The sequence below is a fragment of the Rhineura floridana genome, chromosome 2, assembly GCF_030035675.1.
Source record: "Rhineura floridana isolate rRhiFlo1 chromosome 2, rRhiFlo1.hap2, whole genome shotgun sequence".
NCBI lineage: Eukaryota > Metazoa > Chordata > Lepidosauria > Squamata > Rhineuridae > Rhineura > Rhineura floridana.
The window spans coordinates 70,580,459-70,607,399 of NC_084481.1; the positions used below are offsets into that span (position 1 = coordinate 70,580,459).

General features: G+C 41.6%; 1 protein-coding gene across 1 annotated transcript in view; it reads right to left on the reverse strand.

Annotated features, from left to right (window-relative positions):
* THSD7B (thrombospondin type 1 domain containing 7B) overlaps positions 1-26,941 on the reverse strand; it is a 653,838-nt gene that overhangs the window by 245,972 nt on the left and 380,925 nt on the right. Inside the window, exons 11-12 of the mRNA XM_061608903.1 lie at positions 21,642-21,774; positions 7,942-8,045 (exon numbers count right to left, since the gene is read on the reverse strand). Of these exons, the coding sequence (XP_061464887.1) occupies positions 7,942-8,045; positions 21,642-21,774 (237 nt within the window). The remainder of the gene's footprint in view (positions 1-7,941; positions 8,046-21,641; positions 21,775-26,941) is intronic.

Genomic DNA, 26,941 nt, shown 5'->3' on the forward strand with positions numbered 1-26,941 from the left:
AAGGTGTCCCCGCACTTGTAGTGCGACTCGTTTCCGACTCTTAGGGTGACGTCTTGCGACGTTTACTAGGCAGACCATATATATGGGGTGGGATTGACAGTTCCTTCCCCGGCCTTTCTTTACCCCCCAGCATGTGCCGGGTACTCATTTTACCAACCATGGATGGATGGAAGGCTGAGTGGACCTCGACCCCTTTTACCGGAGATTCGACTTCCTTCTTTCGTTGGAATCGAACTCTGGCCGTGAGCAGAGCTGCGGCTGCGTTACTGCCTCTTACCACTCTGTGCCACGGAGTGTAAAGTGTATTTACTCATAAATGATTTCCTTCCTTCCTTGCAGATGGATATGAGCAACAGGGAGATATGAGGCCTGGGGACTGCAAAGGGGTAAGAGGAAGCTACCAGCATAAGCTGCTCAGGGACATATGTCCCTCCCCAGTTAGACTCCAGGTACTATGAACTTTGCTTACAGGCTACCCGGTTTAAAGGGAGGTTTGTCTTTGTTCTGGTATTTTTTCCTTTAGTTTCCTGTTCCCATATTCCAACTCTCAGCTGGCCTTCATGGGCTACAATCTTAACTAGGTCTTCGTTATGGCAGTAATTGCCAGGGAAAGGTCGCACACATACAGTTGGGCACTGTTCTTGGCCCCTTCCCAGATGCACCAGTTGGTGTAGGGCCCTAAGAGGCAGCGGGCGAATTACACCTGATTCACTACCAGTCTTATTTAAGGGGTCAGGCAGTAATAGGTTCATGCCAGATAGTTTGGAAACAGGGGGCTACACTTCATTCACCATGGTGCGTGCCTGTGGCAGAGATGCCTTATGCATTTTCTGTCACAGAACATTACCTATGCACTGCTAGGGCATTACCGATGGACTGCTATTTCTCACGTGGAGTGCTTCAGCTCCTTGTGGGGACGGTCAGGATATAACTGGGATCAGACGCAGTGAAGCACTATCGGTATGATTGGCTGTTCATAGGTATGGCAGATTTATTATTATTATTATTATTATTATTTATTAAATTTATATACCGCCCGACTAGCGATAGCTCTCTGGGCGGTGAACATAAAATAGTATAAAAATACAATGAATAACAAAATAATATTAAAATACAATCAACAATACAATAAACATTATTAAAATTAGATCAATGTAACTTAAAATGCTTCAGAGAATAGGAAGGTTTTGACCTGGCGCCAGAAGGAAAGCAGAGTCGGCGCCAGGCGTACTTCCTCAGGGAGACTGTTCCATAGTTCGGGGGCCACCACTGAGAAGGCCCTAGATCTTGTCATCACCCTCCGGGCCTCCCTGTGAGTTGGAACCCGGAGGAGGGCCTTCATAGCAGAACGTAGTGCACGGGCCGGTTCATATCGGAAGAGGCGTTCCGCAAGGTATCGTGGTCCCGCACCGTATAAGGCTTTATAGGTTAATACCAACACTTTGAATCTAGCCCGGAAACATATTGGCAACCAGTGCAAGCTGGCCAGAACAGGTGTTATATGCTCGGACCGCTTGGTCCTTGTCAGCAATCTGGCCGCCGCATTTTGCACTAGTTGTAGCTTCCGAACTGTCTTCAAAGGTAGCCCTACGTAAAGCGCATTACAGTAATCCAAACGTGAGGTTACCAGAGCATGTACCACTGATGTAAGGTCCTCTTTACTCAAATAGGGACGTAGCTGGGCTACCAACCGAAGTTGGTAAAACGCATTCCTAACCACCGAGGCTACTTGAGCCTCAAGTGAGAGGGAAGAGTCTAAAAAGACTCCCAGACTACGAACCCGGTCCTTTAGGGGGAGTGTAACCCCATCCAGGACAGGGTATATATCCACCATCCGATCAGAGAACCCGTCCACCAACAGCATCTCAGTCTTGTCTGGATTGAGCTTCAGTTTGTTAACTCTCATCCAGTCCATTGTCGAGGCCAGGCAACGGTTCAGCAAATCGACAGCCTCACCTGAAGAAGATGAAAAGGAGAAGTAGAGCTGCGTGTCATCAGCATACTGATGACAACGCACTCCAAAACTCCTGATGACCTCTCCCAACGGCTTCATGTAGATATTAAAAAGCAGGGGGGACAAAACTGACCCCTGCGGGACCCCATATTGGAGAGCCCGCGGTGTCGAGCAATGTTCCCCAAGCACTACCTTCTGGAGACGACCCGCCAAGTAGGAGCGGAACCACTGCCAAGCAGTACCTCCAACTCCCAACTCCGCGAGCCTCTCCAGAAGGATACCATGGTCGATGGTATCAAAAGCCGCTGAGAGATCAAGGAGAATCAACAGAGTTACACTCCCTCTGTCTCTTTCCCGACATAGGTCATCGTACAGGGCGACCAAGGCTGTCTCAGTGCCAAAACCGGGCCTAAAACCCGATTGAAATGGATCTAGATAATCAGTTTCATCCAATAGCGCCTGGAGCTGGCCAGCAACCACCCGTTCCAAGACCTTGCCCAGGATTTGGGTGCATGTCCGCACCTGAGGTCACAGTTTATAGTATGGCTACGTAACTGGGGATTCCCTTCACAGAGGAGAATATAGAGAATCATGCCCTAGTGTTCTCCTTTCTTGGTATCAAGATTGACTCTGGGGCCAAGGGTTGTAGGCTGCCTAGGGACAAGCTTGAAATGTTGCCAATCAGGATCCTGGAGTTTGTAAGGACCATACCATGAAGCATTTCCTTTCTCCCTCCAGGTGTTAAAGTTCTTTTACGGTGGGTTATGATGCCATGGCAAGGAATTCACAGCCTTACTATAGGTTCAGGGTTATGGCTGCCTAAGCGCCGACCTGACTGTGTGGCCTTTGTCCTGCGGCTACAGGACTGGATTTGGGAGGGGTTAGTTAGGGATTTCACCTTTCATTACCTCTTTTCCGGTGTTGGAGGTCGACTCATGGGCAGAAAAATTTCAGGGCCAATGGGCCAGGTTTTGTAACTCCCTTATTTAAAGACACTGGGGTTAGGCCCCTTGTGGATGGCCATAAGCCGATATGTTGCCCAGCATGATCGCCAGCTATCAGAATGCAGGGGGGGGGATTCTCAGGAGTTCAGGGCCGCATGGGCTGTGCGAAGGTGGCCTATTCCTGTGAACTGCACACTGGAATTCCCTTGGATGGTAGAAATAAAAGCCCATCTGTCTGTATGCTACGAGGTATGTGGGCGGAATTGTTCCTTTCAAGCCAAGGCAGAGGGCTTTCAGAACCATGCGGACGACTCTGGGATATGGCATGGGCTGCCCGGCTGGGTGGGGAAACAGCCTCATATCCCTGATTCTCATCCCCCTGGGAATATTAGTTCGGAAAGTGCCTAGTGGTCCTCACCCTTTGAAATTCAGCAGTTGTATGCAGCAGTCCTCACACTAATTTGGGGCGTATTGGAGGGGGCAGGGGTTGCTGAGGCCAGGTCAGACTTTTTCCTATGAACCTGTGGCTGATGTTTTCAGGCAGACCAGTGGCACAAGGGTCACACCATCATTTCCCCTGCCCTAGGATTGGACACCTGCACTGTGAGGGTATCATAGTGTTATTGGATAATTTTGGCTCCAGGCATGGTTGTCTGATATTCATGAGAAGGGATCTCCCCACATAAAGTTTGGTTTAGCATTACAAGGCCTAGGGGCAGGCCCCATGGGGTTTTTTCGGGTCATGCTCCTCCAGACTTTGGTTGCCTACAAGGTAGTGGATTTACCTACCTGACACAGAAGGGCATTCATTCACCCATGCAAGTGAGGATCTCCTCACAAAATACCTGTTTGGGTGCTCACAGAGCGGGACTCGCAGGAGCTAGGGCATGACCCCTCAGATTCTGGAATCCCATCTTTTAGAATTGGAGCTGCTTTTGCGGCAGCAGGCATTGGACTTTCCCAGGCAAGGGTGCAGGCCATTGGACACTGATCCCCTGGTGCTTACAAGGGCTACATGCGTCCTCTTTTAAAGCTGCTTATATGGCGGCAGGTTTTGGGTTTTCCCAGGCAAAGGTGCAGGCCTTTGGACACTGGTCCTCTGGTGCTTATAAGGGCTATATTCGCCCCTCTTGGAGGGCCTGGGAATTCGAATGCCTAATAAGTGTAATTGTTTTGACAGGTTGCTGGACGGGGACAGAGCAAAGGCGCATCCTAATATACGAGCATGGGCCCGTATCCACCAACATATGGAGTGCCACAGGTTCCCCATTCCTGCTTTAGGGAAATGATAGCCAAGTTGGAGACATTTCCTGAAACTGATAGATACACAGTAGAATATTAAGTTGAAATGATGTAAAGACCCCCACAATTGGCAATGAAACTGACAGGATCTAGAAATCTAAGGAAGTTTAACAATACCTTGTCTCACCCCTAAAATTCTAGATGCTCTGCAAGCAGAGCTCTTAGATCTTTTGGTTGCAGAGACAATGTAAAAGGTTACCTCACCATTGGCCAAGATAAGAAAACTGTACTACAGAGCTATCCACTTTGACTCCCCATTGTTCTACAATGGGGTAGTCAACATGTTATCTTCCAGATGTTGTTGGATTCCAACTCCTATTAGCTCCAGACAACATGGCCAATGATCAGAGATCATTGCCTGCTCCACGTGGCAGTCTCTTTAAAGATACCAAGACCATGTCCTCCTTTCCCTGCTGTAGTTTAACCAAAAGCAATTTGGAAGTTCTTTGTAGTCCACAGAGTTTTTTGCAGTCCATATCATTCTACTCTCTGCATGTTTTCCTCTGACTTAAAAATAGGGTATGCCATTAGGAATTGATCGTTTGATAGACTTCCGGGAAGGATTGCTGAGCTTGTGCCTGCCTCTGAGGCGAGCTCTCGTCTCAGAGGAAGCTTTTTCAGTTTTAAAACCAGCCAAAAGGTTTTTTTTGACTGGTAAAAACTTTCTCCCAGGCAAGGGAGAAATGAAGAGATTATCCACAAGCTTTGTTGTGTTTGTTGGGGACTTGAATTCATTAGGAACGAAGGACCTGCCAGCAATGTCGGACGGAGCCAGGAATTTCAAGCAAGCTCAAACTGATTAAGCAAGACTTTTTTTTTCTTTAAAGAAAAACATATTCTAACAGGCAAGCATTCTTCTATCTACTCTTATCATTTTGTTATCGTTACAGTAAAAGAGATTTGTTAAAGGGTCGGCAACAAAGAATCCCTGGGTGAGTTATAACTTTCTCTCATATACACGGAATTAAGGAGGAAGAAAATCGAAATAGCCTATCTTTGTTTTTTATTGCAAAAAGCTGGCATGGAATTGAGCATTTTAAAGATATAAACGGATGAGGGGCAACTAATCTAAAGAGGAAATCTGATTTTATGACATTTGAGACTATTTTTTCTGGTCTACTTTTTTTTTTTTTTTGACGAATCTGCTTACTTTTTATGCCATTAATTTTTTGGATGCTGTGAACTAAATTTGTTTTGCACTTTTGGACACATAAGAGATAAGGCGGTTTGTGCTGTCTAGAGGGTGATGTCAGCAGGCTTGGAGGATTAACTCCTTTGTGACTGGAAAAAGAAATAAACTGTTCTTTGCTTGGGAATAGTTAAGAATGACAATCAAGAAGGTGGCTGAGACCCTGGATGTACAGGAAGGGGTTCTCTATTTAGATATGTTTCAGAAAATAATGAATGAGATTAAGCTGGTGAGACAGGAGCTGAGACAGAGCAGACAAGAGATGAAAAGTGAATTTGGCAAAATGAGACAGGAGCTGATGGAAATTCAGGATTCTGTGAGGGGAGGTGGATGAGACCAAAGATACGGCTGGACAAATAAAAGAAGATGAACGAAAAATTAAAGGAAAGGTTCAAGCCCTGGAGATTGGAATAGATATATCGAATATGGACTTGGAAAAAGATTTGGATTTTATGGCTGTGATGGATCCTGGAGACAAATATCACTGTTTGGAATTCAGCGCTGTCTTTGAAGGAATTGGTGAAGAGATTAGAGATAAAGGTATCAAGGGTTCAAAAAAATTCCTGGATTGGAAGGATTTGATGGAACTTGAAATGGAGAAAGTTTACAGAATTAATTCCAGATGTGTGACAATGGAAAAACTCTCGGGAGATGTGATGGTGCATTCTGTGGAAAGGAGGAGCAGAGATGCAGCTTTACAACAACATTTCAGTGGTACATTCGGAATTGATGGCAAGGAAATATTTATGATGAAAGAAATTCCCATCAGACTTTTATTATATGACTACTATGACTATGACAGCAAGATTATTATGGGTGCAAGGATGGAGATGGAAGATGGAATTAACACTGAGAATGGCTATTGAAACTACTGGACCTAGCAGACTTGATGAGATGGATTAATTGACATGTTTATTTGGAGAAAAATCGATGGATATATTTCTCAAGGAGTGGAAGCCTCTCTTTGACTTTTTGCGGAAAGAATAAAGTAATGTTAATGAGATTTGATGATTAATTAAGATAACTACTGGAGGAAAGTGATTTTGTAATATATTAAGAGACAGGTTTATTATATATTTTAGATCTATAACTGATCTGTGACAAATCAGAAGTCAACATTTTATTTTATTGTATTAGTTATTAATTTGTTTTTGTTTTGTTTTGTTTTGTTTTTTGAAACTTTGAATAAAAATTAATGATAAAAAAAGGAATTGATCGTTTGATAAATACAAATGTTTATTAGAACTTTTCCTAATAATCCTCTGTGACTATTCTTTCACAAAGGTAAACTCAAATTCACAAAGGAAGATATTGAACATCAAATTGGAAAGTGTAAGAGTTTCTCTTTTGGGACTTTTTTTTTTTAATAAAAAACAAACACCTTCTCAGTCTTACGAGAGGATTTAAAGGTTTGACAATGGACCTAGACAGCTCACATATTTACTGGGAAAAGAAACCAACAACAACAAATCATATAACAAATAGAAAGAGAAATGAATCTGAAGTGGTATTTCAATAGAAACTGCCTTCATACATGTGAAATGAAAATTCATGCAGCCAATCCTCCCAGGTAAGTTTATTTTTCTGTAGCAATTATTTACTTCCATTCCGTACACTGACTTTTTATTGCTCCCAAATTATCCAAGTGTTATAGCCCATCACTGAAAATATGAAATATAAGGTCCTGTAAATGTGATCATCGTCTACTGGGATAACCTTCTATTCAAGTATTTTGTTCGATGTTCTAGCAGGAATGACTAACCAGACAACATTGCTACTATGCTAAAACTGCTGTCAAGAAGGGTGCTTAACCTCTCAGCAATGTACATCTGTTTCAGGTTTCCACATTTGTGCTCAAAAAGCTGCACTGTAAAATAATTTAATTATCAGGGTTCAGACATTAATATTCATACAGCCAATAAGTAGCACTAAAATATGGCATAAACTTTAAGAGTTTAGGCAGAAAGTTCTCCTTTAATTTTTGCAATCCTTCAAAAAGTTACTGATAGCCATTTCTACTTTCATTGTCTCCATTCTTGAGCTAACAATGGAAGATTTGGAAGCAATGGAAGTGACTTGACAGGCACCTCTGTGCTTGCACTTCTCTTGCATCCCATTTAGCCATGCCAAAGACCATATTTCTGTGCAGATGTTTCTGCGGCATTTCCAGCCCTCCACATCCAAGTGCTGGGGTGAGGAGGGCTAGTAATGCTGATAGTGTGTGTCTGCATCTGCATGTTTGTGAGTGAGATAGTATGTTTGTCACCATGTTCGCATGTGTGAGAGAGTAAGGGAATGAGTGATGTGTGCCTGCACATGTGGTGAATCTATGTGCTGTATGTGTGAGAATGTGCATGTGTGGTACGTGTGTGGTCAGTATGTGTATATATGTGCTGTATGTATAGCCTGCATGTGTACACAAGACCTTTTGCTATGCCCACTGCTGGCATTTGGCCCTTGGAGGGAGGCAGGAAAAGGTGCCTCATAGCATAGCAAGAACCAGATAAGAAAAAGTTGTTCTGGTAACCAGCAGTTCATTTGCTCATTCTTACCTCTTGATTGCAAACCATGGCCACATGCTTCATTGACTCCTAACACACCTTGTCGTACAGAATCTGGCACCAATACACACTGCCTCCACTTGTGGGTCTTCCAGCTGGAATTGCAATGAAAGAAAAGCTATAATGAGACGCTCTTTTTAAAAACAAAAACAATTCATTCATTGTATCAGAGCATGCCTCTGATTCAGTCTTATTCTCCAGATACCTTAAACACCAAGTCCCATCATACCTGATCATTGGCTGTGATGGCTGGGTCTGGTGGGAGTTATAGTTCAAAACATCTGGAGAGTACCAGGCTTATGAAGGCTGCTCTAATTTAATTTATTTATTAAATTTATCTACCACCCTTCATCAAGAAACCACAGGGTTGTTTACAACATAGAACATAACAGACAATGTATGTCAATACATAGCATAATATCTGTACAATACAAAAAAAATTATAATAAGAAATGCATAATAAAAGACAAAGTCTCATAACGTAAGTTGTTACCTACTTATCTCAGGTACAACTATAAAACATAATACATATATAACAGCAACAACCTAAGAAACAAGACAAAGTCAGGAGCAGGGTATATAAAGTGCAAAAACACTGTACATAATCTTCTCTCTGTACAAAAGTGGCTTTTAGTCCCCCACCCCACCCTCACAGAAAATGACAAAGCCTCCCAGCTCTCATGTGGGAACTTTTTTTCCTCTCCCAGTCTCTCACCCTGGGAGATCTCTGCCTCTCATTAAGGGTTCTCCCTTCCTCTATGTGCCACTTTCCTGTGGGTTCAGTCCTTGCCACCAATGGCATCCCAAAAGGTGAGGCATCAAATATGTATTCCTCTGTGGGGTCTCCCCTTTAAGGCCATCCCCAGTAGCACTGGCACAACACTGGGCAGCCTGCTGCCTGCAGCATGCTCAGCTCCTACCTCCCTTTCCTGAAACACATCCTCAGGGGGGATAGAATTCAGTTTGCCTGCCTCTATGCAGCAGACACAGCTAATTGACACCATTCCGTGCACCAAATCACCAGCACACTAGGGTTAAAAAATAAATAAATGAAGAGTCTTAGAGGGTAGCTTCAGCTATAAAGGACAGGGAATAAGATGACTGAAGTTCACATCCCTTATTATTTCCTTGATAATCTAGCTGCCAGTACCTCTGTTGTTGTTTCTTTGTCACTGCCCACAGCATGACAATTTTCTCTCTCCCTATCTTGGAAACACACCCTCAGGACAGGTGGGGTCCAGCTGTCCCACCTCTGCACAGCAGCAGCCAATTAGCACTGTCATGTGCACCAAACTGCTAGTAAGTTTGTGTGAAGAAAAAGTCTTACACGGTAGCTGCAGCTTGCACAGGCAGGAAGATGCTAGAAACTCAGTTTCCTTTTTCTTTCCTTGATAACCTGGCTGCCAGCACTTTTGTCCTTGCTGCCAAGTTCTTCATCACTGCCCACAGTGTGCCCAGCTTTATCTCTCACCATCCTGGAAACACACCCTCAGGACAGGTGGAGTCCAGCTGTCCCACCTCCAGAGCTTGGAAAAGTTACTTTTTTGAACTACAACTCCCATCAGCCCCAGCCAGCATGGCCACTGGATTGGGCTCATGGGAGTTGTAGTTCAAAAAAGTAACTTTCCCAAGCTCTGCCCACCTCTGTACAGCAGCAGCCAATTAACACTGTCTCATGCAGTCTATATTTCTACATTGCAAAAACACCTTATTTGTTCTGATACAGTAAGATATCAGCCTGCACCTATGCTAGCTTATGGCCATGCCTACCACTGGCATGCAGCTTTGGAAGGTTCCCCATGAGGGAATGAGGCGCTCAGCCTGGAAAAGGTTCCCTACTCTTGTTATAGTTTAGCAGTTCTGTTCTTTCATTTAATTTGCTTTAGGTAAAGAAAAACAGAGATTTCTACTGGTGCAATGGACAAGTTTGGACATCATCATAAAGTATGGCTTATTGTGACAAGAATGATATGTTGTGCTATATTGATCAGGATGAGACTGAGGATAAACTAGAGCTTCTTTATTTACAATTCTTAAAACAGTAAAACTTTTGAGCTTGTTCTGTGCTAGGCCTCACCCAGCACACACAACACTAACTCAGGCTGCAATCCAATACACTTCCCTGGGAGTAAGTCCAATTGAAACCAATGGAGCTTGCTTCTGAGCAGATGTGTATTGGATTGCAGCCTAACTAACTAAATCATTCTAGCTCCCCCTAGGGTGTGTAATATTCTCTAGAGAAAGTTAACTCTTTCTTCACCGCGAATCTAACTTAAAGACACATTTCACTACATTTCCCTTTGTTTGAGTTCTAACTTATTTTTGTTTTTTCTAACTATCAACAAAAATTGTATAGAATAACATTTAATCTCTATAACATTCTGGTTTTCAAATTACTCTTTCTCTGGATGTCACTCTCTTTGGACTTTCAAGAGGTAGGTTGTCTTTGGCAGGTGATACTTGCTCATAAGAATTTGTCATTTCTTTGTTCTCAGTCTTTTGAGATTGTTCTGGCAATAAATTCTGCTCTTCTGGTATTTCTGTCTCTGAACTGTTATGTAATTGGTTGTGGTTTGGGAACCAGTTGTAGATGCCTCCTGTTCCTTTGGAATGTTCCATTGTTGATAGTGACAACATAAGACCTTGCAGTTGGATTTTGACTTTGGCTTTGGACTGTTGCTGGTTCAGACGATCCTTTCTAGTCATCTAGTTTCAATCTAACTTGTGAACCAGGTTGTAATTTTAGAAGTGTCCTCACTCCATAACATCTGTTGTACTAATATTTCTAGTTTCTTTTAGCCATGTTGTCTGCGACACTCAAATCAGGCCATTTAGGATACAAATATGCTTCTAAGGATGAAATCGGTGTTCTTAATTGTCTTCCCATTATCAGTTGTGCAGAACTGCACTTCGTTGCGTTGATAGGTATTGCTCTATAGCTTAGCAGTGCTAGGAAGGGATCTTCCTGACATAAGATTAGCTTTGCTGTTTGGACTGCTCTCTCTGCTTCCCTATTGGCTTGTGGATAGTGAGGACTGGCTATAATGTGTCAAAAGTCATATTTCTTTGCAAACAAAAACTCTTTTCCTGCAAATTGTGGTACATTATCTGTTACCAGTTCATTTAGGCATCCCTATCTGGCAAAAATGTTCTTCAGGCACCTGATAATAGTAGAGCTTGTTGAATCAGGCATGTATGTAATCTCTATGTATCTGGATTAATTATCTATTGCAACTAAGTATTTTTGTCCTTGTAACTCACAAGTACTTTTGTCCTTGTAACCCTGTTCCCACTCTCTTCCATGGTCTATCTGGCAATGGAGTGGTGATGAGTAGTTCCTTCCATTGTGAAGGTTTATTTGTCTGGGAAAACTCATAGTTTGCTATTATTGCTTTGAGGTCTTGCCCTATTTGTGGCCACCAAACAGTCATTCTTGCACATTCTCTGCACTTAGTGATTCCTTGGTGACCTTCATGGAGTTTTTCGAATATTTCCTGTCTCATTGCAGCAGGAATGACAATTCTGTCCAAACAGGAGTGTTCCTTCCAACTCTGTAAGGCTTCCCTTTTCTGCAAACAAAGGTTTAAAGTTAGCTGTCACTTCAAACATGTACAATGACCAACCAGTTCTGGCAAATTTCAGCACTGTTGAAAGGTCTGGGTCAATACTGGTAGCTACTTGAATGCATTTAAGGAGTGTGATAGATATTGGTTTAGAAGCTTGTACAAGAATTACATAGACTTTGATTTCCTCAACTGATTGGGTTGTTTCAGGGTCTGGAGTTTCCAGTGGATTTCTTGACAGTGTATCTGCTACAACAACAGTCTTGCCTTGTTTGTACTCTGCTTGAGGATTATACCTCATCATGCAAAAAAGGAGTTACTGGCATTGTACTGATAATCAAGGTCTTTGCAATTTAACAGCAGTACCAAGGGTTTATGGTCTGTATAGAGTGTAAATGATTCTAGCCCATAGAGATATTTTGAGAATTTTTCACAAGCCCAAACAGCGGCTATACATTCCTTTTCTATTTGAGCATACCGGGTCTTCGCTTCTGTTAGTGTTCTTGAGCAATAGGTGTTACGACATGTGCTCTTGGGAACCTGAGTGTGTGAATTTGGCACCCTCATGTCCCATGAAACACACCTCCTTGAGAGGAGGGGATCTTTTGCTAGGGATGAAACAAGCGCTTTGCCCTGAAGTGTGCCTAAATGGTGCATCTATTTAACCCAAGAAATGCAGGTCCAAACCAAAATAAAGCAAAGCTTTCCTTTATTGAGAGAAAGAGTAGAAAAGCATTACAGAATTACTTGGGTGCGTGGCAGCATTAATCATTAATATCCTAACCCATTCATAACTTTAAACTAAAGAGATTAAAGGACCCTATTACTATAAGAAGTGAAAGGTAGGAGAGATTACCTATCCTATGCCCGGAGTGGGCGGTTGAATACAGCTGAAGCTATGTGGAAGAGCTCTGATCCAAAACCAGGAAGGAATCTCTTGGTCTCAAGGTTTTGCACTGAGACCCAGAGTGCACTGGCTTCAATTCTCCATCAGGATTTTGGAATAGTATTTCTTCCAGACCATAACTGCTGACGTCAGCACTCACTGCAGTCTGCCAGTTAACATCATAGTAAATGAGTACTGGAGCCTCTGTTAGGAGCTTCTGCACTGCCGAGAAGGCCTTTTCTTGGCTTGGACCCCAGCCATGGTGTCTTCAAAGATCCAACTGTGTCAGTAATCTCTGTGGAACACTCATCTAAATGTTGCAGCAAACCCATCAAAGTTGTAACATCTCGACTTAGGAGGTTATTGGTCTTTGCACAGATCACATAGACTTAAAGTCATAGTCATTGTCTCTGTAGCAGGTTCTTGCTATGAAGTATCCCACACAATATAGATTCTGTTCTCCAGGACCAGTTAAAACTGCTGTTGTCTGCTGGAGACTAGGCGGGTTAGAGAAAGACTTGTAAACAGATTCAGAAATTATGCTTACATCTGCACCAGTGTCTATTTTAAAGTTTATTGGGAGCCCACTGATTTGTAGAGATACATCCCAAGGATCTATGGAATTTTCCATCTGTGTGACTGGACCCAGAAAAAAAAAGTTATTGAATTTGTGCTACTCCACAGTTTCTCTCATCATCATAGTGCGACACATAGCTGGAAAATGACCTATCTTCTTACATTTGTGGAATTCTGCAGCTTTTGCAGGACAGACTACTCTTTGTGCATGCCCTTTCCCCCATCTTGTGCATCTAGGGGCCTTTATTTGAGCATTAGGTGTTTGGCTGTATATTTGTTTCTGGTATTTTGGAGTTTGGGCTTTCCACTTCTGCAGGGGTTTCTTGGCTATTTCTTGCAGCCCTTTTAAAGCACCATGGTCTTGGACCTGGCCTTTGATAAGCTCTGAGTTTCTTATCATCTGCACAGCCCTCTCCAAAGTGAAATTGGATTCCATCTGAAGCATCTGGGACAGGTCTTTATTCAAAATTCCCACCACCAATCGGTCTCTGAGCATTTCATTCCTGGTGTCCCCAAAAGCACATTCATCAGCTGTCTCATGCAGCCATCTTATGTTGGCTTTTGCAAATTCCCCTGGCTTCTGATTTCTCTGGTGGAAGCATGCCCTCTCATGAATGAGATTTTTCTTTGGCACAAAATATTAATCAAATTTCCCCAGGACTGCCATCCTGGTCCTCTTCAATAGCAAACTCAAATTATTTAAATATCTGCTCTGCTTGCTGGCCCATGGCATAAATCAAGGAACATATCTGAATTTCTTCTTTCTCTTCATTCAATTTTGTAGCGATGTGGTATCTGGAAAACCTTTGCTTCCAATCTGTCCATGCTGCAGGCCTGGTGAAATCAAGACATCTAGTGGGGAAAACTTTGCCATCACTTTCCTTTGTTTTTGTTTCAGTTGTGCCAGGAGCTGTGCTACCCTGGGGACACTATGAGGATTTCTTAACTTCTGACACCATGCCATATTGCTTAATATGAGGCTGAGCATAAAACAGAGTTTCTTTATTTAACAGTTCTGAAAACAGTAAAACATTTGAACTTGCTCTGTGCTAGGTCTCACCCAGCACACACTAACTACTAACTAAATCAGTCTAGCTCTCACTAGGGTGTGTAATTAGAGAAACTAGAGAAAATTAACTCTTTCTTCCCTGTAAATCTAACTTAAAGGCACATTTCATTACACTGCAAGCTTCCAACTAATATACCCCCCTCCCCTCTCCTCTTCTGGTGCAGCCATGAGCAGACCTGAACTTTTGATTAACTACAGCTCAGCATTTCATACAAACCTGATAAATTGTGGTTAATCTTTTGCTCTTTAAAAACAAAAAACAAGTCAACTTCAAATCATGAGCTATATAGCCGGCTTGTATCAGCAAACTACAGTTTAGATAACTAAACAAAGTTTACTAAAAAGCAGAAGCAAAAGCTTCTAATGTTCTCTTCATGGCTGCACTAGAGGAGGAGAGGGGAGACATGTGTGAGCCTAAGGCTCACTGAAACACATTCTCATCATGATAAACCATGAACGAGCTTAGTGTCATTTATCAAAAAAAAAAAAAAATCTTGCCTATTTGCAAAAGCCTACAGACAAGTGCACACAGGTGCAACATTACATCTTTGGTTTTTAAAATTGTAACATGCCCAAATTTATACCAAGTTTAACTTAAACTTAACCACAGTTTTAAAAGTAATGTGAATCACTTATTAAAATAAACATATTTGGAGTGATCAAACATGTATTATGGATTTTTATAAATATAAGATGTTATAAGGTGTTGACTCCATGGGTTCACCAATATGTCCAAGTTTCAAAATGTGTTCTTTTTCCTAACTACTTACACAGTCTGTATCTTTGAATTGTACCATAGTTCTAGTTTAGTATGGGATAAGTAGTCATAGTGGAAAAATTAATGACTATGGCTTAGATCCAGAAATTCTGCTAGTAGAATCTCATTCATGGGACACTTCCATGGGCAGAAAGGGGGGGGTGATTTTTGCCAATTCATCCTTCATCCTGAAGTCCCAATGCCCTCCAGAACAGCATGGGAAGTAGTACCACAGGGGGAATTGGCAAAAAAAAAAAAACCCTTCCACCAGCAGTGCTCTTTGTAGATCAAAGACCATTTTGTCTCCAACCCGTTGTCAAGAATTTGCCTTTTATTTTGCGAATAAGGTCAATCAGATCCGCTCCGACTTAGAAGCCAATTTTAATGCAGTCTCTAAGGATGTATCTTCGGCCTCTGTCTGTCCAATTAAGATGGATTCCTTTCAACTTGCTCAACCTGGAGATATAGACAGCCTCCTTGGAGGAATGAGACCTACCACCTGTCCACTTGATCCTTGTCCCTCCTGGATCATTAAACAAGCCAGAGGGGGGCTGGCTGAATGGGTCTGTGGAGTAGTCAATGCCTCTCTTCAACAAGGCTCCCTGCCAGGATGTCTGAAAGAGGCTTTTGTGAGACCATTACTGAAAAAACCCTCCTTAGACCCATTATGTTTGGGTAATTATCGACCAGTATCCAACTTACCTTTCTTAAGTAAAATAGTGGAGCGGGTGGTGACTAGTCAACTTCAACGGTTCCTAGTGGAAACGGATTATCTTGATCCATTCCAATCTGGTTTCAGACCTGGCCACGGGACCGAAACGGCTTTGGTCGCCTTGGTGGATGACCTTCGAAGGGAATTAGACAGGGGGAGTGTGTCCCTGTTGGTTCTCCTGGATCTCTCGGCGGCCTTTGATACCATCGACCATGGTATCCTTCTGGATCGCCTATCCAGGATGGGGCTTCAGGGTACTGTTTTATGTTGGCTCCGCTCCTTCCTGGAGGGTCGAACCCAGAAGGTAATACTCGGAGACTCCTGCTCAGCCCCCTGGCCTTTGACCTGCGGGGTTCCACAGGGCTCTATTTTGTCTCCTTCGTTATTTAACATCTATATGAAGCCGCTGGGTGAGGTCATCCGGAGGATTGGAGTTCGTTACCATCAATATGCAGATGACACCCAGCTTTATTTCTCCTTTCCCCCTGATGCCAAGGAAGCCGTTCGACCCCTGAACCAGTGCCTGTCCTCAGTGATGGATTAGATGAAGGTGAATAAGTTGAAATTAAATCCAGACAAGACAGAAATGCTCTTTGTCAGTCGTAGGACTAAACTAGAAACGTGGAATGTACCTGTGTTAGACGGGGTTACACTCCCCCTGAAGACTCAAGTCTGCAGCTTGGGTGTGCTTCTGGACTCAGCTTTGAACCTGGAAGCTCAGGTTTCTGCTGTGTCCAGGAGCGCTTTTGCCCAGTTAAGACTGGTTCGCCAGCTGCGCCCGTTTTTAGAGATGTCTCATCTGACGAAGGTAACTCATGCCTTAGTTACATCCCGGCTTGACCACTGCAACGCACTCTACGTGGGGCTGCCTTTGAAGACAGTTCGGAAGCTTAAATTGGTTCAACGTGCAGCAGTAAGAATGCTGACAGGGGCTGACATTCGTGCCCATACAACCCCCCTGTTGCAACAACTTCACTGGTTGCCGATTTGCTTCCGGACTCAATTCAAGGTGCTGGTGTTGGCCTTTAAAGCTCTTCACGGCCTGGGCCCTGTCTATCTGTCCGATCGGTTGTCTTCTTATGAACCCCCCCGTTCTCTCAGGTCCTCCGATAATTCGTTCCTTAGGATACCTTCATCCACACAAGTTCATCTTTCAGGAACCAGAGACAGGGCGTTCTCTGTTATCGCCCCTAGACTCTGGAATTCCTTGCCAATAGAGGTCCGGTCGGCCTCCTCACTTCCGGCATTCCGTCACCAGGTCAAGACGTTCCTTTTCCGTCTCGCATTTAACCTGGACTGAGGAATAGGAAATCTCTTGACCATGAGAGACTATGGAGTAATGATGTTGTTTATTTTACTGTATATAGTTTTACTATTTTAACCTTATCTTATAAGTCTGTATTTATGGTTGTATGTCTTGTTTTTATAAGGTATTTTTTGTCTATGTTCTTTTATTATAGAGTTGTTCGCCGCTCTGAGCTTTCCAGGAAGATAAGAGCGGCATAGAAATTTTTTAAATAAATAAATAAATAAATTTTGTGAACAGAAGGACTTCTTCAGTTTTCCCAAGGGCATATCTGGTTCCAAGTCACCAAATGACAGCTCGGTTCTGTAGATCTGGTTGCTGCAGAGGTGAGATTGTGCGGGGAACATCAAGGGGCAAGCTTTTCCCACCCCTCTGTCTGAACCGTGATAAGGAAGAGCTGTTGTTAGAAAGGTACTGCTGCAGGAGTGAGACTGTGCTGGAACCATCAAGGGGGCATTTTTTCCACCTGCCTTGCCTCCTCACCCCCGCTGTTTCTGACATCTTTCTGGGGACTGCCAGGAAGAGTAATGTATTAAGCTTTTAGCATTTTTTTTAAAAAAAATAAGTTTTCATTGTCTTACATTTTTGTAATTTGTATTTTTTTTCTTATTTGTATTTTGTATTTGCTTGTATTCTTTGTGAGCCACCTTGGAGTCCTCTTTGGCTAAAAGACAATATAGACATAAACCATAATATAACAAGGCAAAAAGTTTGTCTGGCAGCAGCTAAAGAAACTTTCTACTATGACAGACTTCCTGCTTTGTGCCACTTATTTATTATATGGGTGGACTAATGTAGACATAAATTGCTCTTCCTATCCATTGAGATAATAATGTAGTTCAGTGTCGCCACCCTTTTAGGGTGTTTCAGCACATTTGGAAACCTGAGAAACTGTTCTGGACACCACCCACCCGAAAGAGCAACCACATTGCAATAACACTCATGCTGTAAACACACTAGTGACCAGATCAAAGCATTTCCATCAGCCACACCTGGAGAGGGAATGGGTTGATCTGCTGACCAGTTGTGAAATTTCTTTGAAGCTGAATGTAAAAAAAAACACTCAAGTTGCTCCCACCAGATTTTATAGTAAAAAGGGGTAAGGTTTGACTAGAGTTGTGTACCCCCATTTTCAGGAGAGTTGGAGGTGCACTGGAACTGAAAGAACAGTGAGTCTCTCTCTCTCTCTCTCTCTCTCTCTCTCACACACACACACACACACACACACACTGCAATCCTCACACATACACAAACACTGCCCCCTATCAACTAAGCTTGAAAAAACTAACTTTTTTTCAAGCCTAATTTGGGGATGTGATCTTCCTGAAGAGTGCAACTGGGGAGGAAAAGTTATTCTTCCCTCCCTGCAACTAACAAACTAACAAAATAATTCAGTCATAATTGCTGACATAGTATATATACATTAATGGTGGTGATGTGGGTAGCACTGGAACCATTCGACAGATCAAAGTTATAAACTGCTTGTCACTCTTTTACTGGCCTACACCCCTTTATGTGCAACTTGGAAAAAATGGAAAAGAAATAGAAAAGGGATCATGGTGGTACAGACCACTGTTGAAAAGCAATAAATAAATGCTGCATATTTATCACAATTTTTTGGATAATTAGAAAAGGCTTGATGTCTTTTTCTTGATATCAGCCAGGATTTTAAGAAATGTAGTGGCTGAGTCCTGGCATGCTGCACGTGTCCAATTTATGCATACAGAAGAACCAAGTGGTAATTCCTTTGCTGCCTACATGCGAGGGTGGGGTGTATGTAGTAGTGTAATGGCATATTCAGAAGTACACGGTCCCTTCATGATACTCACACCACATCCCCTCACAGCCATACCCCCCTTTCTACTTTTCCTCATCTGCCTTGCTCTCCTTGTCATCTCATGAGTCCATACTCCATTAAAACAGACATCCCTAGGTGTCAATCAGCATGAAAGGGGAGTCTTTGTTAGCTACTGAGAAGAGTCTTCTCAGTGGCTGATTCACCACCTTTCAGTCTGATTGGTTCCAATCAGCACAAAAGGATGAGGACTTTTCTCAGTGGCTCAGTGTACACCGCCCAGAGAGCCTTCGGGCTTAGGGCGGTATATAAATTAAATTAAATAAATAAATAATATGCTCCTTTTTCATGCTGATTGGCTCATACATAGGGACCTAGCTGGAACCCAGCTCTCAAAAATGTAATGGGTCTATGACTCTCTGTGACCCCGGACTATACCCCAGGTGAATATTGCATATTGCATTGCTCCCCTGTGAATAAAGTTCTAGTATAGCAAGGAAAGGGCTCTACTTAACCTCCTAACATAATAGTTTTCTATGTGCAGGAGCTGTATTATTGCATTTAGGGTTTTGACCATGTTTCTGTCTCTTTTTGCTTTCCTTCTCTCTTTAACCATTTTAAGAGTTTTGTCATTCATTTGTCATGTCATGTCTTCCTCTCTTTTTAATGAGACGTATTGTCTTTTTGTATTCTTCCCTAATAATGTCTCTGACTTCAATCCATAGTTCTTCTGCTTCTCTGTCAGCTACGTTTAAAGCCTCAAATCTGTTCCTTATTTGATCTTTATATGCTTCTGGGATGTTATTTAAATTGTATTTTGGCATTATGATTGCTTTGTTCTTCTTCTTTAGCTTTACTCTGATTTTCGATACGACCAGTTCATGATCTGTACCGCAGTCTGCTCCTGGTCTTGTTTTTGCAGGAAGCATGGAACTTCTCCATCTTCTGCTACCAAATATATAATCAATTTGATTCCTATATTGACCATTTGGTGATGTCCACGTGTACAGTCATCTTTTCGGTTGCTTAAAAACTGTGTTTGCAAGAAACAAATTACTGGCTTTGCAGAATTCAATGTCTTTCTCCTGCTTCATTTCTATCTCCTAAGCCCCATTACCCCACATTTCTAGTTCTTCTTTGTTCCCTACTTTTGTACTCCAGTCCCCCATGATTATCAGAACATCTTGTTTTGGTGTATGAACAATTTATTCCTGTACTTCTGCGTAAAATCTCTCAATTCCTCCTCTGCATTTGCCGTTGGAGCATAGACTTGGATGATGGTTATGTTAATAGGTTTCCCGTGAAATCTCATTGATATCACTCACTTTCCCTGTGTTATAGCTCCTAATTGCTTTTACTACATCACTTCTCACTATTAAAAGAATTCAATTTCTTCTTAATTTATAATTTCCTTCATAAAATATTTTGTAGTTGCCTGATCAAAAGTGTCCCATTCCCATCCAATTTAATTTATTTAGCCAAGTATTGTAATGCTGATGGCATTTCATTTCTAACTTTCCATGCTTCATGCTTCCCAAATCCCATGCTCCTATTGTGTACGTCGTAGAACTCCAGACTCTCCTTTCGCATCTGTGCACATCAGTCTCTGGGCTTCCACCCAGTGGCATCGTTAGTCACAGCACTACTAGTACTTGTCCATTGTTCTTCCCCAGTAGCTCATTTTCATGGTAAGAGGTATTCAGAAGTGGTTTACCATTGCCTTCCTCTGAGTCTGGATGCATCTTAGTCTGGTGTCTCAGCTTTGACCATTCCGCCTTGGGTGACCCTGCTAGTAGTCTAGCCTCTTGGTCTAAGTCAAAATCGATTTGAAGGCACATAACAACAAACTAATTTTGTTGCTAGTTTTTAAGGATAATTTGTGCCTCAGGTGATTCGCCCTCTCCTACAGCTCCCTCACTCCCCATCTGTTCTGAAGTGTTGAGGGATCCTCCAGAGTGGATTTAGGTGACTGTGTGGGGGTGGGGTGGAGACAGGAAGAGAAATCACTGAAAATTGCCTCCCTCCTTTCTGCTGACAGGTTATTTCTACCAGCAAACAGACAGTGCTCAACCTTTTACTTAGGTAAGCAGAAAATAACAACTTTCAACTTATTATTTTATTTTGATGTAAAGATTTTATATGTAAAATCAAACATACAGTTAAATCGACCACTGCAGGTCCCAGAATACCATGGGGTTTTTTGTCATATATTTGCACTTAATGGTAAGTCATGGTTTGCTTAAGCCATGGTTTGTTTTAACAACTACAAGTTAACCATGAGTTGTCACACATATGATCAAACAAACCATGGTTTGTTTCTCCAACATTTAGTTTGTTTTTCAGTTGTTCTTGTCTTCGTAGTTTGGTGAGCATCTGGGATGGTGTAGTCAAACAAATCATGGTTAAAGAAGAGTGCTGGAGTGACATGTAATGTCAAGCTATAGTTAAAATAAGCTAAGGTTTGTAAGCCTACAACGAACCATGTTTTCAGATCATGGTTTGGTGGTAGTAAAAAAAAACACGTATTAATTGCAAATCCTACCTAGCAGTTTTAACATTAAGCCATGGTTTAATGAACCATTGTTTAATAAACCATTGTCTAGTGCTATTTGGAAACCAGGCCAGTGTGTTGGTTGCCCTGTATAATCTGCTGGGGTCTATTTTCTTTTTGATTTAAAGTTCTACTTGTGAATACAGTGGCACTAAGGAATATTGTCTTGCAAATATTTCAGAGCTGGATCCTATTGCTAGTGCAAAATGTTAAAACTCTACTGTATACATCAATGCTGCCATTTACAGAAATCAGGCTCTTAGGCTAATGCCATCCTTATAAGCTAAACCGAGCTACTATCTCATAACCAAATTATACAATAATAAATGTATTTTTCCAATAAAGTATAAGCCTTTTTTCAATGCCACAATGTGAAAATCAATAAATATGTTTTTAAATTATTGGTGAAACTGTGCATATAGCACTGCATCCCTTCCTCCACCCCTTGCTATTTAGACTTGCTTCCCCTGCATTACCTGTACACAGCACAAAGAGGGATGTCTTCACATTCTCTTTCTTCAAACAAGGTATCTGGACATTCCTGCCCTCCATTAATAGCATCTTGAATGATAATCCTGTAGCGGGACTGTTTCGTTGCTGGAGCGTTACCTGAGAGAATTTTTAACAAACTGTAGCAATATGTTTTTCTATCACAGAAAATGTCATGCAGTAGTGATCTTGCCTTTTACTTCAGAAGTGTCAGACTTAAGATCCTGCCTTTGGTTATACTAAATCTAGTAAAATATATTACTTTATTCCCATTTGTTACTGAGTTGAAAACTCTAGGTACTACGTGAGCCCAGAGGAGAGATGGCTGTGGCTGTAGAGAAGACTTTGTTTAGGAGATATTACTAGCTCCTACTCACAGCTTTCCCCCACCCTATAAAAAAACTGCATTCAATTTTAGAGTACTTTTCTCCTTTATATATAGTTCTATGGAAAGTCATTTGCAAAAGCAGACTTGTGAAAGAAAATATTGCAGTAGAAGAGGGCCAGAAATAAAACAAATAAGTGGCATATAAAGTATTGTCTTCTTATACCAATCCAACAATCTTCTTACATGTGTGGAATGAGCCTTGCCTTGTAGAGTGGCTGCTCAAGGGGAAAAAAATACAAATGTGTTCTTGATTGCTGTGGGTAATAGCTGGATGTTGTGGATATCAAGAAATGCAAGCTACCCACTTGGCTAGGGCAGCAATTCAGCTTGGCCAGTGCAACACATGCAGTGTAACTTTGATATCCCTCTACAAGCAATGATGATGTGCCATCTCCTGATGTGGACACAGGAACATAGGAAGCTGCCTTATACTGAATCAGACCTTTGATCCATCTAGCTCAGTATTGTCTACACTGACTGGCAGTGGCTCTCCAGGATTTCAGGCAGGGTCCTCTCTCGGCCCTACCTGGAGACACCAGGCATCAAACCTGGGACCTTCTGCATGCAAGACAGATGGTCTACCATTGAGCTAAGGCCCTTCCCCTACATCTAGTCATACCCAACATTCATGCCACTAAGCATGGCTTTCTATGCACAAACCTAATCAGACATAATGCCTTGTTACTCGGGAGCTTCTCTGGATTGGGGCCTAATGCATTAGAATATAATGGTGCATAGCCAGGGGTTATATAATTCCACTCTATTCCTTCCAGTCAGTTCCCATATGGATGGAACAATGAGGCAGTCCTGTCTGAGAGCACGCACACTTCCCTCATTACTGTGTCTTCCACGGCCAGCTCTAATCCATTTTGTAGATTGCTCTTGATAAGCCTTTTCCAACCTGGTCCCCTCCAGATAATTTTGGCTACAACTTCTATCAGCCCAGCCACTATGGCAAATGCTCATGAATAACAGGAGATGTGGTCAAAAACAGCTGGATACACCAGGCTTGGGAAGGCTGCTCCAGGTTGTGTCATTTTTAAAAAAAAATTCTATTATTTATATAGATACTTATAAAACCTTCCATGTTAAAACACAGCAGAAACCTGTGCACAACTTTAGCTGTTTCAATAAAATCATCAATGCAATCCAATAAGAGGAACTTTCCAAATTCATACACAAGTTTTCAGTTATATACAATCTAAACAATTTTAGCAACTCATTTCTACATGGCATTATTAAGTTCTAATCCAATTATTCTCCTCTCCCAAATATGGAAAAAAATACCTAACAGTATTAAATATAGTCATATTCCTCACTCTTCCTTCTCTAAACCTCAAAATATGTTAATTCTAAAGAATAATTGTCTGTCTTTTATTCTCCAAAATTTTGAGTGAGGTTATCTCCTTTTCCCTCAAAATCAGACAGTAAATAATTAGCCCAATGATCCTTCAATTATCCTAAGACAGTTGCTACAACCGTGATTGGGGACCTCTGGTTTACAGGCTTAATTAGATCTCACAGGGGTCTAAATTTGGCTCACGAGGCCATTTTCCCAGGCTATGTCTACCTGCTGTCATCCAGGGATTTTGAACACAGTGTCATCGTTATACTCATCAGTACAGTGATGACACAAGCGCTCTCCCCCCCCCTCAGTCCATCTGAATCAGGAGTGGCTGTGAAGGTGCTCCCCTGGTACCTGGAAGCAGTGATGGCCTGGACTGGGGCCAGTAAACCAAGGTTGAATCCGGGTAATATAGAGATAGGTGCTTCCCATGTCTGGGAATTAGGTGGACAACCTGTTCTGGGAAGAGTTGGACTCCCCTGAAAGACAGGTTCCAAGTCTTGGAGTATTCCTAGATTGCAACTTGTCACTGGAGTGTCAAGTGGCTTCTGTGACTAGCAGTGCTTATGCCCAAATGAGGCTGGTTCATCAGCTATGGCTGTTCCTGGACTGGGTTAGCCTGGTCTCATTTGTCCATGTTTTAGTAAATGTAACGTGCTCTGTGTGGGACCTCCCTTGAAGATGATCCAGAAGCTGCAGCTAGTGCAGAATGCAGGTGCTAGGTGAGTGGGACAGCCGTATGGGACCATGAATCAGTGGTGCTGAGAACACTGTACTGGCTACCAGTAAGCTATCATGCCCAATTGAAGGTCTTAGTACTAGTGTAAAACGCTCTAAATAGCCTGGGGCTCAAGAACTTAAAAGAGTGCCTCCCTCAGCATCAACCGTTTTGGGCCTTAAGACTGGTAAAGCGGAGGTCTATTGGTGGTGCTGCCACTGTGTGCTTCCCAGTGGGCACTGACCTGTGACAGAGCCTTCTTGGCAGTGATTCCCTATTTGTGTAATCCCCTTTATGGTGAGGTGCACTTGTCTCCCTCATCATTAAACATTAAGGAGGAATTTAAAAACATTCCTCTTCACCAGACATTTGATGGTTACAATATATTGTTCCTTGTAATCATAAAATTATTAGTTGCAAGGATATTTGACTGTTCTTAATTTTTTTCAGTTTTAAGAAAAATGGATTGCTTTGCTGTCTTATTGTTTGCAACCCTTGGCTCCTTTAGGAGGAAAGGCAGGGTAGAAATCTAAAAATAAATATAACAAAATAATAAATAAAAATAATACATAAATAAAATGCCCTCTTATTCAAACCAGGCTGTTTTCCCATCTATTTAATCCAATCTAACATAATATTTGGATCACATAATTATAAAACTGTAGATCTGCGAAGGTTAGTTCTCTTCTTTGTTTTGTTTTCTCCAATTTTTAAAATTGAATTTGAGTAAACTATCTTTAGATTCATGCAGATCATGTCATTTCCAACCATTACATATTTAGGTGACAAAATAAAATTATTAACAGTAATTTTAATAAAATCCAAATTATTTCATTGCTAGATAAGAATGCTATATTGAACAGGAGGGAATTGGTTTATGTACAGGGAGCAGCCTCTACATTTCATTCTAAATTCCTGTTTTAAATGATATTTCTATTTCTTTTATTTCTTTCAGCCAAATATCATATGCAAGGTGTATGATAGCATTTAACTGAAGGACAAATAATTGGTGGAAAAGCTGGTCCCTGATTCCTCAGTTCAGTTTTTTCTGTTTTATCTGATGAAATGGATTTGTTACAATGCCAATCTCTGATATTATTTTAAAAAAACCTTGTTTCCCTAACCTTTCATTATTTTGGCACATAATAATGGTCATGTAAAATTTCCTCCTGCTTTGTCTACAGCTTAGGCATTCAGCTGTTTATTGTCTTTGTTATTTGTTAAATAACCTCTTCTATTTAATTCATATGCATATGGCATAAACTGGTTTCTAAATTTCCAGTCATGTCGTGTTTTTAATTGTGCAGCGCAAATTAAGAATGTAGTATAGCCATATCAAAACAAATCCAATGAGCAACAAAATATCCACAACTCAGTTTAATTTAAAATCATATTAAAATGATAACTCTGCGAATGAGGTTAAATAATTAATTTGGAGGGATTGTTTAATTGTACAGGATTATTTAATAAACAAAGTAATTTACTAGTTAATTTCTTTTCCTTATTCATACACAGTTTGTTGACAGTATAAAAAACAAACAACTAATTAAAGCAATATTCACTGTTTTTAAATAACTGAGAAAATCTGTCTAGGAAATCTATTGTGTTTACAGAAGTTTTTGTAGGGTAGAACATACCAGATCAAGGATGATGAGAACAAATAAAACTTATATACAGACAACAGAATTAGACATCACAGATACCAGGAGAACAGTCTACAGAAGGCATGCATGACCACCTACCTGAAAAGTATCATTTGATGTGAACTTGCATTTTAATTTGAGATGGAATTACTTTTGTCTTTTTTTTGGAAGGGGGGAAGAGCAATATTGAACTTAGATGAAGATATAACAATACTTTTTCCTGAGGGTTGCATCTGACTAAGTCATACTCAGGGTAAACCCAGTGAATAAAGCATATAGATATAGGTGATTCAGTGGACAAAATGAACTGGACTTTCAAAAGGCTTTCAACAGATACCTCATCAAAGAATCCTGAGTAAGCTTAGTAGTCATGGAATAAGAGGAGAAGCCCTCTTGTGGATCAGCAATTGGCTATGAAACAGAAAGCAGAGTAGGAATAAATGGGCAGTTCTCCCAGGATGCAAGAAGTGGATTCCTTAAGGATGGGTATTGGAACCTGTGCTTTTTAACTTGTTCATAAATGATCTAGGAGTGAGCAATAAGGTGGCCAGGTTTGCTGATGGGTTGTTAAAACAAAAAGGGATTGCGAAGAGCTCTAAAAGGACCTCATCAAACCGAGCAAATGAGCACTAAATGGGGCAATGCTGTAAACAAGAGTAAAGTTATGCATATTGGAGAAAGACATCTTAATTTCACATATAAACTCATGGGGTCTGAATTGACAGTGACTGACTAGGAATGAAACCTTGGGGTCATAGCAGATAGCTTGATGAAGATGTCAACCCAGTGTGTAGCTGCTGTGACAAAGGCAAATTCCATGCTAGGGATCATTAGAAAAGGTACTGAAATAAAATGGTCTCACCTGAAAGGTGGTTTTCCCTTGGTATCATGCCATCATGTGGGTTATAGCATGTCCTAGCATCCGAAGGCAAAAACGCAAAGGAGTCAAGACCCCAGCTGCTCCTTCCGGTCCCACTCCAGTTCATTCAAGACAAGACCAAAGTGAGACATCTTGATGGCAGTCACATACAGAACAGGCAGACCAGAAAGGAAAAGAACAACTGCACAAAGGAGTAGCAACAGCCAGAACACATATACAAAGGTCTTGACTCATTAAAACCTTACAACTTACTCTAACTGAAGAAACTTTACCACTTTATGAAATGGTGATACCAAATAATACACCTAGGCAG